The sequence below is a fragment of the Haemaphysalis longicornis genome, unplaced genomic scaffold (assembly GCF_048455015.1).
Source record: "Haemaphysalis longicornis isolate Haplotype H1 unplaced genomic scaffold, Haemaphysalis longicornis Haplotype H1 scaffold_7, whole genome shotgun sequence".
In the NCBI taxonomy this organism is placed as follows: Eukaryota; Metazoa; Arthropoda; class Arachnida; order Ixodida; family Ixodidae; genus Haemaphysalis; species Haemaphysalis longicornis.
The window spans coordinates 51,661,768-51,674,397 of NW_027526422.1; the positions used below are offsets into that span (position 1 = coordinate 51,661,768).

Here is a 12,630-nt window from a genome sequence, read left to right on the forward strand (position 1 = left end):
AATCATGAAGCTGCTTTTTGGCAGTTTCTGCCTTCTCCAACTGTGGACCCACTAAACGAACGATTAAAGCCAATGTGTATGATATTTCGGCACACGTTAAAGGTCCCCAGGGGGTCTAAATTAATCCGGAGCCCTTCACTACTGCGCGCCTCATCGTCTGCGTTGCGTTGGCGCGTTAAACCGTACAATCAATCAATCAATCAATCAATCAATCAATCAATCAATCAATCAATCAATCAATCAATCAATCAATCAATCAATCAATCAATCAATCAATCAATCAATCAATCAATCAATCAATCAATGAAAAATATTTCGTATTTTTTTACAGCGTCCCCGAGTGGTTCCAAGGAATACAGGCGGCAGGCCTTCGTACGCTGGCGCCCCTGGAAAGTTTGAAGCAGACAGGGCGAGTGGGGTGATATCGCTAGCGCGAAGGGAGAGAGTGATTCCGCTGTACTTCCTATGGCACGGTGGGAGTACGGATATCTGCGCGCGTGCACTTCGTGGCGAAACGAGAGTAGCGCAGTTGACGTTGTGAGTCACTGCGACAAGCAGCAATCGTGTGGATGGGTGCGTGGCTCTGGTAGTGCAATGGAGGGCCGTCAGGACGCTGGAGACGGTGTGCGCGAAGAGGTGGCTGCACTGGAAAGCCCGAATGTCCGCAACAACGCAGACCTGTGTTTACAGCTGAGACCGAAACTCAATTACAAGCCCCTCTTCGGACAGGTAATGCTACCGTCGTTTTGCCGCGCTTGCAGACGACGTTTTTCTTGTACCCGCTTAGCGGAAGAAGCGTTGTTGCATTCGGCTTTCTCGATGATGGCGATTATGATGCTGATGGCAATAGCGTGATGTGTCCTTAGTTCGACGCACTGATTGCTTTTTGGTGTGATTTAACTGTTCCATTATTTAAGCGACAAAAATAGGAAGAAAACTCGAACTCGTAGCCAGAGAATGCCTTTCATTATTTCAACTTCTTATGAGGTTGGCGCCTCAGAGTTGCGACCTCTTAGCCGTCGATTGATTGATTGTAGGGTCTTACACGCCGAGGCTGCACTTCGACTATGAGGTGCGCCGTAGTGGAGGCATCCGGGTTAATTTTTACCACATGGAGATCTTTAACATGTGCCGAAATCTCGACACGCGGGCGTTTTCACTTTTCGCGTTTATCAGAAAAGCAGCCAGCGCACGCGGGACCAAACCCACGTACTTGGGCTCAGCAGCACAACGCCATAGCCACCGAGCCACCGCGGTGGATGACCTCCTTGCCGTCATATAGCACCAGGCATGGCGTTGATAAATGGGTCGCCTTTTGCGAACCTCCTTTTCATAACTCTGTCCATACCTTTCCGAAAGGCATGGGTGATAACGCCGACAAACATTGTTCTGTGTCGGTTAGCCGATAAGCAACCTCCATCGCGTGCTGTCCCAAACAAATCATTCCCTGTTCCGAAGCTGGCTCGACTTCTTGATTGCCGTGCGGCGCGGGTCGCTTTGCACCCTGTACACGACAGGAATGGAACTAAAACGACCTGGAATTTGTTTTTAGATGCTCAACTGTCAATCCTAGCTTCGATATTGTGCATGCAGAGCGAGACTGGCCTCATAGTAACGACCTGCCAGTACACGGCGATCGCGTGCGACAAATTTGCTTTTGCTTGTAAGCGTTTTGAAGCAAAGCTTTACTAACCTATTCGATGGCAGTTTCGCCGTCGTTAGCAATTTGTCCTTAATTTAACCACAGCTGCTCCGTAGTCTTGGCAAAGCGTCACCTGACTCGACGCACCGAGCTCCGCCATCGCCGAGTTCGCTATCCACCTCCGCCGCCACCGGCTTGGCGCATGCGCTCTGCGCAAGTGGGTCGCCACCTGACCACGTGTCTCGCCGCGTAGTGAGTGCGAGCTTGGCCATGGATAAGAGCGAGGTCGGGCCGTCTTCTCTGAGCGTTGCGCGGGAGCGGTAGACTTTGAGCCGTCGTCGGCAAGTGGCGTCTGACCACCCCGCGGATACAGCCCGCGAGCTGTTTCACTGGGAAGGGTCCGGAATGGCAAGCGCGCGAAGCTAGCGTCGGAGGCCGAGGAAGAGGCAGCCGTTCGGCTCGCAAAATCAACTTAACCAGGCAAAACCAAGACTTAACATGGTTAAGTGTTAAAGGAGTACTGACACCAAAGTTCGATTTCTAATAACTGGTATGGTTCGCTTCATTAAGCTGCCAAGAATGCCTTCCTACGATTATGGGCGTCACACGTTGCCCGAAACCAATTTTAAATGGATATTATGGCCGTAGTTTTGAGAGCCCTAGAAGCGCCATGCTCAGCCGCTCCGTGACGTAAGTACCGCCGGTGGAGGAGTGTGGCGGAGAAGCATACTGCGGGTCTAACTCGGAGTGGTCTGTCTGTCCCTTCATTTTCAGCGAGTGACACGCATATTAGCTGGATCGAAACCGACAACACAAAGTAAACATTTTGGTAAGGCCCTTTATCCCGTTTCGCACCGCTAGCCGCAATTCTGGGCAGTTTCAGACCAGCTGAATGCGGCGGAATTAATCTTTCATTGAGATAGGGGGAGGCGTCGTCGTAAAAGCTGGCGTTTTGGCTTGAACAGAACATGTGGCGTCATGGCCGCCGCAGAGCCCCCGCGATTGCTCCCGTGCTGACAGCGGCCGAAACTGAAACTGACACCATGAATGGCGCTGTAATTCATAATCGGCAGCACTTTGGCCAGTCTTGACTCGCGCCTTATGTTTTATGGGGTAGTACGGACACATCGGACCCCCCCCCCTGCCCCCCCCCCCCCCCCAAAAAAAAAAAAGAAACCGGAATACACAAATTTGGTGTCACTACTCCTTTAAGACTTCACCATCTAAGACTTAACCAAACTTTCGGTTGACGATTCATACTTTATTTCGGACATGTGAATTTAGTCCTTGTCTATTCACCCTGGGTGGAGTGCAGGGCAGAAATTTACGGCCAAAGCCTTAAGCGTCGTGTTGTATAAACCCGGCATTGTTGCCTGGTACAGAAAATGAACTAAGCCGTGAAGAATAAATAAAGGAAAGTCACCCAGGCACTCCTTTGGGGGTTGTATAAATGATGTGGCATAAACAAATTATGTTTATCCAATCTGCAGCATGGCTTCCGGAAGGGGTTTAGCCCGTGAACTCAACTAACAGAATTCACGCACGACATTTATCTAAGCCGTGATTCTGGCAACCAGATCGACGTAATATTCGACTTCTCAAGGGCTTTCGATACTTTCCTTCACTGCTGACAAGAAAACTCTGCCTAGTACTAAAAACTTTTCTCTAGTAGATCTAATTGACAATTTCCTTCTCCATCAATCAAAGTACGTTAGCTTTCGCTTGAGTAATTCGCGTTTAATTGACGTCACATCCGGTGTATCCCAAGGGCCTGCTCTTGTCCTCGGTTGGCTTTGATTTTTATTAACGACTTGCCTCAAACCATCACTTCTAGACTGCGGGTTTACGTCGATGATTGTGCTTTGAATAACACTGGTACGTCTCTTCAGGATCACCACCTGCATAATGAGTCGTTTAATGCTTTATGCTCTTGGTATGATACGTGTCAAATGAATATTAATTTCCGCGAAACAGTCACCATGTTATTTCATACGAGAACGCAGACTTAAGTTTTAAACTACACTTTTAAAGATTTAATACTCAAAAGGGTTTCAGACTACAGGAATCCTGGCGTGAATTAATTTAAAGTTGCAGTTTGGAGGTTTTACACAGTACTAGAGAAGAAAACCGCGAACTTGGTGTACAAAGAATTATTAGGGGTACCAAGATGGCTGCAGCGTCTTCAATGACTTATTACGGGTGTTGTTATTGTGTTGCTACATGCCCATATTAGTTTTGTATTGCTGAGCTAATTAAGTAGCGCGTACCTGCGCTTACAAATTTTTGCAGCCAAATATTCAGTCATTGGTGAAGCAGTCGCAAATTTCTAACCGGCTCTTTTCTTGCAAGCTTAAATTCAGAAACCTTATTCACGCCAGTAGTAATGAATTTGTCACACTAGATTTTCACTATTATATTGCTTTCGTGATCCAAAAATGTGAGTTAGTTTGGCGTCGCAAAAATATATTTTTTTGGAACCTGATGTATTAACGTGGAGTAAGGGGTTTCGCATTAGGCTTGCAGTCTCGAATTACATTTTTGAACGCAATAGATGAGGCTTCAAATGCTAAATCCCGTCATGTGGCTTTCAACAGCATGCGTGATATGCATCAGGTCCGCACATATTCCTTATTTGTTCATACCTGTTGCTTCGGCCTCTGTACTTCCTGTTGAGGGAGATATATTTACTTGGGACCCAACAGGTGACCTATTTGTTCTTGCAGTATAAGCCGTTGGAAACTCTACGCAAGGTCGAGTGGGCGTTTATTCTCACCTCAACATTGGGCCTTTCGGCGTCGCTGGGCTTTTGCATTCGTGAACTGGTCATCCTTCCGAAGAATGCTGATGATTACACATTTTCCATCATGGTATGCTTCACGACGGGTAAGTTTAAATTTTGAAGCGTTAAAAATACTGCCTTTTGAAACGGCAATGGTTGTAGAATTCTTTGATTAAAAAACAAATGACCCTCCCTGCAATAAAACTCAAATTTCGTTTAAAGGTGGGATCCGAACCCACGGATCCGCCAGGTGGGATCCGAACCCAAGGATCCGCCAGGTGGGATCCGAACCCACGATTTCCAGAATACCGGTCTGGTGCGATTCTGGAGGTCGTGGGTTCGGATCCCACCTGGCGGGCATTTTTTCTCCACTTTCTTATTTTCCAAATTCTTTATCTTGAGCTACTACATCCTCCCCTTTGCTTTCCGAGGTCTTCTTGACTACGAATTCTTATTTCTGTCTTATTTTCAACGAGCCCCTCATTTCCTATTCTGATTCGCTATATATATATATATATATATATATATATATATATATATATATATATATATATATATATATAACACAGAAATAAGGGTTGGCAGTCAAGAAAACCTCGGAAAGCAAAGGGGAGGTTGTGGTAGGCCATTGAAACAGATAAAGAATTTGGAAGGAAAGAAAGAAAGAAAGCGGAGAAAAAATGCCCGCCAGGTGGGATCCGAACCCACGACCTCCACAATAACATAATAACCACTACGCTGCCGGCGGGGCGATTTCCACCCCCCCCCCCGCTTTCTGGGGTATTTATGTCAATGTAACTTTTTCTGTGCTGGGGGTGGTAGCCAGCGCGACTCTGACTTCTCGGGGTGAAAAATGAAGTGTATATATATATATATATATATATATATATATATATATATATATATATATATATATATATATATATATATATATATATATATATATATATACAGGGGGCAATAAAACTTGGACGATGGTATGGAACACAAGAAAAGAAAGCTTCGAACAAGGTAGCGACCACGATTGTTGCCAACGTTTCAGCAATTCAGCAAGAGACTTGCCAGGACGAAGGCAAGTATCTTGCTGAAAGGCAAGTCAATCGTGGTCGCTACCTTGTTCGAAGTTTTGTTTTCTTGTGTTGCATACCATCGTCCAAGTTTTATTGCCCCCTATACGTATATGTATGTATGTATGTATGTATGTATGTATGTATGTATGTATGTATGTATTGTTGCGACATTGATTCCCCGAAAACCTGCGTTTGACCCTCTTTTTTTAATTGCGATAGTTTGCTCTGCAGCATAAAACGGTGGAGGCGAGTGTGTTTAAATGTACGTAAACAGGAAGTTTTCACTAAAAAAATCTAAAAGGCTCCGGTGATACGGCCCAAAGAGCCAGCGTCTGTAGTCGGGAGGCCGGCCTGGGTTGAGTCCCACACTATGTAGTAGTTGCTGTCGGGAACGTTGGACGCCACGACCCTCAGTCATCGAGTTTCCAGGAACCAGCGTATTCACAGTGGCGACTGTGCGGCTACGTGGCTATACATCCGTCATCGACTTTCCACGAACCGGCGTATTCACAGCTACTTGAACTATGCACCTTTCAACAACCTCGTGGCTTCTCAAGCGCCAACCGCTAAAAAAGGCAAGTGCTAACAATAGCATTGCTTTGCGCCCTGCACTGCAAGCCTCGGCGGCGTGCCCGCTCCTCATTGTTACTCCCTTTTGTGGCGTGTTGTCTTCAATAAGCCACTCGAAGAATATTACCTCCGAGGGATGCAAGACGTCTTCGTGGTAGTGCAACATCGCCAGGACAAAGAGGGGCTCTGACCCACGGCGGATTGCCACGGCTGGAGCAACCTAGCGCTCACCTGCCCAGGAAAGGAGCGGGTCTCTCGTGCGTGTGTGTGTGTGTGTGTGTGCGTGTGTTTGTGTGTGGGGCGCTGCCATCAGTGCCATGATTTCTGTGATTGGTGCGTCCTGACGTCGGCCGGAGAAAAGGGGTGAAGGGGAATGGACCCAACGTGCCTATTTAATCTTGCGCGGGCAGGAGCGCACTGCCCGTTCTGATTTCAAGATGTAAATAATTGTATATAAAGTTTCCTTCTTCTCCGTCAACTTCGCCACGCCACCATGACTGCCCCGGCACAACACCCACCTCGGTCCACATCAACCACGCTACCATGGTTCGCGACAGTGGAGTCAGCCCCTGGCTTCCCAACAGTATGTATGTATGTATGTATGTATGTATGTATGTATGTATGTATGTATGTATGTATGTATGTATGTATGTATGTATGTATGTATGTATGTATGTATGTATGTATGTATGTATGTATGTATGTATGTATGTATGTATGTATGCAGAGAGAGAGAGAGAGAGAGAGAGAGAGAGAGAGAGAGAGAGAGAGAGAGAGGAGTCTTAATTTCGGCAGGTCAAGTGGGGGTAGTGGGAGTAGAAGGGGGTTGTGTGTGGCAGCTGGCACATCCCCAACGCCGACAGTTCGAACAGAAACAGGTGGGCTCCTTGAGAAAGCGGGGGAGGCCACGTGGGGTGAGGAGAGCAGAGTCACGGCTCTAAACTGCTCGCGCTAGACCGCTTTCTAGAGAACAGTGTGCAAATAAAGTCATCGTGGAAGGTTCCAATGTATGAGCGTCGATTTATAAGGAGGGTGTGGGTTAACCCATATGTTAGATTGATCTATAACATTTTCTATGCAGTACGTACGAAGTGTACTGTGTACACAGTACGTATGTACAGTGTGTACAACTTAAGTTGTGTTCTGACGAACACGCATTTCAATTTAGGTGCGGTTAAAGGGAAGAGATGGCTAGGCGAAATAAAAATCCGGCGGTCCCGTGTATGCAGAGAACTCCTCCAGCGCAATCTCACGCACATTCGCAAAAAAAAGACAGGTTGGAGTGTAGTTACAAGTAAATAGAGAGTGATTGGCGGGGTTTATAGATGACGTAGCTACACTCTAGCATCTACACTAACACTTTTTAAATGGGTACGGCGCATGGGAGGGAGCGAAAAGAGTCGCTCTCGCAGCAGAGCACGCGCGCAGCGAGCTACTGAGTGAAGCACAGCTCAAGCGACAACGGCGGGCAGAGACGGTGGATGTTAGTTCATATTTAGGTTTTGTAGCGACAGCAACACTATGCTACCTCGGGCAGTCTTCGCGAAATGACCAGTTTTGCCCTTGAGAGCTAGAGGTCAAAGCAGTCAAAGCCCACCCCTTTCCGCACCCGGCACAAAGCAGTGGCCCGGTGGCGAGAGATAGACGAGAAGGGAACGGAGACGTGCGCGGGACCTGTGTCGCCACCTGGCGGAGGAAGGCGAGGAGGGCGCCACCGCAGCGATAAGCGCGCGCCGCGAAGGAAGGCCAGGAGGCCACGTGCGGCGCAGAGGCGTGTGCGATGGAGGAAGACGAACATCCAGCTGTGGTCGCTAGTACAGCGGCTAGGCTTAATCAAAGTCGTGAGGCAAAAGAGATGATGAACAAACAGTGTATTCATTGCAAAAAATGTGTGTATATTATTGAGAAACCACACCTCGACAATGGGCCTGGCCAGGGCAGTGAAGCTTTCGCTATCAACTAGGGTTAACCAAAGCTAAACCACAGCATTTTTTTATTTTTTACTCCTTTTTGGATACCCCGATACCCAGTGCAATAAGCAATTTATAAGCATCACTTAGTAGAAGCGTTTCCGTACCGTCATTATGGGTTTGTCAATCGTCAGACCACAATTGACGGGCATCTGTCACTTTCTATGAAAGGAGTACCGACACCAACGTTGATTTAAACTGATTTGGTTCGCTTCATAAAGATGCCGAGATGCTGTCCTGCAATTATTTGCGTCAAACGTTGCTTGGAACCAGTTTCAAACGCTATTGTTGCCGCAATTTTGGGATACCTGGAAACGGCGGTTCATTCCTTCTGTGACGTCAAACCAGCCTCCGGAGGCGTGTGACAGAGAAGCTTCCAGCCGGTCAATCTCGGAATGGACCTTTTTCCAGTACCGATCCTCCTAGCGGCCGCCACGCCGAACTAAAATTGGCAGCAATGCACGCCCACAAAACGTCGAGCTTTCGTAGAACTCGTCCACAAAAAATATCCTGGTACTGTAGCCCCTTCCGCACCAACCGGTCACCCGTGCCTTTCACGTGAATGTCACCGTAGCAGGCGTCGTTCCCGTGACTAATTCGCAGTGGTTGAAGCGCCCCTTTTTCTTTACTTTTTTTCATTTTTGTTACTACCCCACTGGCTTGTATGTGCTTCCAGTGTCAGCCTCAAATGTATTTGCCCCTTTCCCTAGAAAGCCCTCTTTGTGTGCACTTACGGACCCACTTCGACCTGTTGAAAGAGAAAAAATAAAAACGCGCAGCTCTGGACAGCATAGCCTCTCCCCAAACAGAAAGCTGGGGGGGGGGGGGGGGGGCGCCCTTTTGTTTATTTTGCCGGAGGCTACTGCCAAGAATGGCGGACCAGCAGCCCGCGCATGCGCAGATCGCTACTGGAAAAAGGTCCATTGTCTGTTCCTTCCTCTACACAGCCACCGTAGCTTCAGTGACATGAAAGGGGCGCAGCTAGGCTGCCTGTATTAGCTTCTTGCCGGGTAAGGCGGCCCCTACAATCCCCCAGCTACTCAACTATATGGCTTAGAAGAACACCAACCTAAGCTAGTTGGTGGGTCCATTGTGAAAAGCTGCGCCCACACAACCAACAGTTTCTTCTTATAGAGTGTTTGTTTTAGAATGCACCCAGCCATCGTCCCCCCACTCGGAACACTCCAGAACTTTACTGGAGGGCAATAACTGGTTCATCAACCATCCTGCGCTCTTACAACTCAGACTACCTAGGACGCTTTGGACACTTCGCCCAGGTCACCTTTTAAGACATCACCCCAGATTTTCGCGCCATCAGATACACCATCCAAAACTACTCAATTAACGATAAAAAATATACTCTCCGCAGTATACCGCGAACACGCTCACCTCTCCTCGCCTGGCTAGTGTACGTGCAGCCAACCAAATTTTTTTATTTTATTTATTTCAAAAAACCCTAAAGGCCCTCTGGGGAGGGTATTACGTAGGGTAGGGGGGTTACACAGGTGTCACATAAACTAGAACAAGAACAAAATAAAGAACAAGAACAAAATAATACCAGGCACCCTCAACACCGGGTATGATCGTAAGCCAGCGCTTACACGTCTTAGCTCCCCTGTTCCTCTTTTTGGGCTCTGGGTAAACCTGCGGCTAGCGCTGATTTGGACGCCCAACAACTACTGGTTCCCAGGACAGTGGCCGCGAAGTTGTCATTGGGTTTTCGGAGTGAAAAACCACATCCATTTCTTTCATGCATAGCTTCTTCTCAACTACTCAGCGACACGCATATTAGTCGAAAACGAAACGGGCAAGCCTGTGCATGAGAAAAAATAGCAACACAAAGTAAACCTTCCGGTGGGGCTTGTCGTTCGCCTAACCACCTCCACCCCTGGACAGCTTCAGACCGGTGGAGTGTGGCTGGGATAATTTTTAATCGCGCTTGAAGGATATTGCGCTGCCTAACTGGCTGCTTGGATGCTAAATAGGACTCTAGCCATAAGGATTGGTCATCTAAGGTGGCCGCAGCTGACGAAAGCACTGACACCTGTCGACGCTATATTTTTTATCAAGGCGCCGCGTACCTGCGTTAGCGACGTTTACAATGAAAGTACATTTCTATAAAGCTAACTGGTAGGGCGCGTGTAAAGAAGAACGCTAACTTCCTCTGAGAAGACATTTATTCGAGGCACTGAATGTTGTGACAACGGGTATACGAAGGCAAAATACCTTCGGTTCCTGCAGAGCGCTGCTTTGTCCCTATAACAATGATGACAATTTTTGTACAAACTTGAAGGTAATAATTGAGATAATGAAAACTGATTTAGTAGTGGCGATTCACCAGGAGATTTTCCACTGAGCTTTCATTACCTCACAGACATTTGCTTCTGCGATTGGCGGTCGGGGACGAAAGCCACCCAAAAGAAACATGGCTGTACGATTGTGTGTGTGCGAGAGAGAAACTTTAATGAAGACCAGCGAGGTTATCTGAACGATTGTAGTGTTGACTGTAGCGACCACTTACCACTCACTAACTATCCTAACGCGCTCTCCTACCAACTGCGAAAGAGGCGGCTATTGCGCTGGCGCTCACTCATCGTCCTACGTCAACAATTGTTATCTCCGATTCGAAAACGGCCATTCGAAAATTTGCCCGGGGGAATATTTCCCCGCAGGCTCTCAAAATTCTCCTTCAAACGACTCCCACCTCCCACGCGGTGCTGATTTGGACTTCTGCCCATGCGGGGTTGGAAGGAAATGAAGAGGCTAACCTCGCAGCTCGAGAGCTAACCGACCTAGCCCGGCCAAGCCGCTGCCCTTACCATGGAGCCCAACAAATGCGCGGCAGCCGTTATACTTTCTACAAAATTGCCCCACTACTGCATCTCTAGTCAGCGCTGCCCTCCATATTTCTATCATGGAGGAACAATACTGGCGCCTTCTCCAAACTAACATCCTCCCCTGTCGCTCCAGACTACACCCAGTTCATTCCTCTATATTTCCCTCTCTCGAATGCTTCGACTGCAGAGCCTACTTTGTCAAAATCCTACGTGATCTCCCCCCCCCCCCCAAAAAAAAAAAAAAAAAAACAATGCCTCGACGTACTGAACATTTATAGCGCCATTAAACAGACGCAAAATCTCACGTTACTTCGGCAGAAGGCCTGGTCCTACGCTACGCCCACCCGCTGCTTATTGTCGGCGACTTCAACGCTCCGCACCCTGAACGGGGGTATCCCATTAAGGTTGCTCTCTACTGTGGGGTGCCCCCTACGATCCTCCCACATCAGATGCGCCTCCTCACGGGCCCGGCACACCCTACGCGGGAAGTCAACATAGCCCAGAGAGACACCACTCTTGCTCTGACAATCACACATAGCATCGCCAACTGAGTCTTTCGCAACACTGGTCATGATTTGGGAAGTGATCACTATGTGGTTGAAACCCTCACTCAGGAGGGACCCACACTGACGAGCGCCCGTTCCCATTGGCTGCTTGACTGGGGCGTTTTCCGATCCTTCGGTGAGGCAAACCTACCCGACCACTTGGAAGATTTGTATGGCTGGATTGCCAAACTCCTCGAACAACGTGATGGTGCTACCAAAACAGTCCCCGAACAAGCCCACCTTGATGTGGTTGTCTCTCGTTTCCTCTGCCAAGAAGGGTTTTGCGTACCGACTTTAAAGGCAGTCTTAGGCCTGGCTAAACTCAACCAGGATCTTAGCAAGCACGCGACATACTTGACCAACCAGCGTTGGACTAATGCCCTCGGTGACCTGACGGAGGGCAATACGAATGTTCCGCAGACCTGGAATATTCTCCGCGGCCTCCTAAATCCACAGAAGAAAAAAGAACGCACCGATAATGAGATGATTACCCTCCACCACAAGCGCTCGGGTTCCGAGCAGGAGCTTCTTTTACAGCTGCAGGAGCTCTATGTTCCGTCCGCTGCCTCCATTCCTCCCCCCGGATTATACCGGCGGCCCCAACGACACCTTAGATCGTCCCATCATGGCCGCCGAAGTAAGGGATTCTTTCACTCGTGTCAACCTTTGATCAGCCCCGGGTCCTGACGGCGTCACCAACAAGGTTCTGCGGAACCTCACTGGAGCCACGGAGTAGGCGCTCACAGATTACATTAACACAGTGTGGACGTCGGGCCATCTCCCCGCCTCCTGGAAAACGGCAAACATCTCGGTGATCCCCAAACCGGGCAAGGAATTGTTTCTAGCCCATTTGAGACAGATTTGCCTAACCTCTTCTCTAGGCAAGTTACTTGAATATGTCATACGGGCCCGTCTACAAGTCTATATGGAGTATCAAGGTCTTTTCCTTCACACCACGCTGGGATTCCGTACTAAACCCTCTGCCCAGTATCTCATGCTGCAGTTTCAACATCAAGTTTTCGATAACTCCCTTATATCCAGGCAAGACACTAAAGTCATTATGGGCATTGATTTGACCGAGGCATTTGATAACGTCACTCATCAAAGTATACTGACCGGGCTTAATCAACTCCGTGAGTGCCCCCCTAAACTACCAGTACATTGCCATTTTTTTACTGGTCGCACAACACGCCTCTCGGTAAAAGGCCTGGAATCTG

At 48.3% G+C, this 12,630-nt stretch overlaps 1 protein-coding gene across 4 annotated transcripts in view; it reads left to right on the plus strand.

Annotated features, from left to right (window-relative positions):
• Nucleotides 1–490: 490 nt before the first annotated feature.
• LOC144145611 (uncharacterized) overlaps nt 491–12,630 on the plus strand; it is a 31,409-nt gene continuing 19,269 nt past the window's right edge. For 2 of the 4 annotated variants that reach the window (XM_077677286.1, XM_077677287.1), the window contains exons 1-2: nt 491–729; nt 4,366–4,525. In XM_077677286.1, coding sequence (XP_077533412.1) covers nt 595–729; nt 4,366–4,525 — 295 coding nt within the window. In that variant the 5' untranslated portion in view covers nt 491–594. The remainder of the gene's footprint in view (nt 730–4,365; nt 4,526–12,630) is intronic. The other 2 variants (XM_077677284.1, XM_077677285.1) reach the window with 1 other exon arrangement.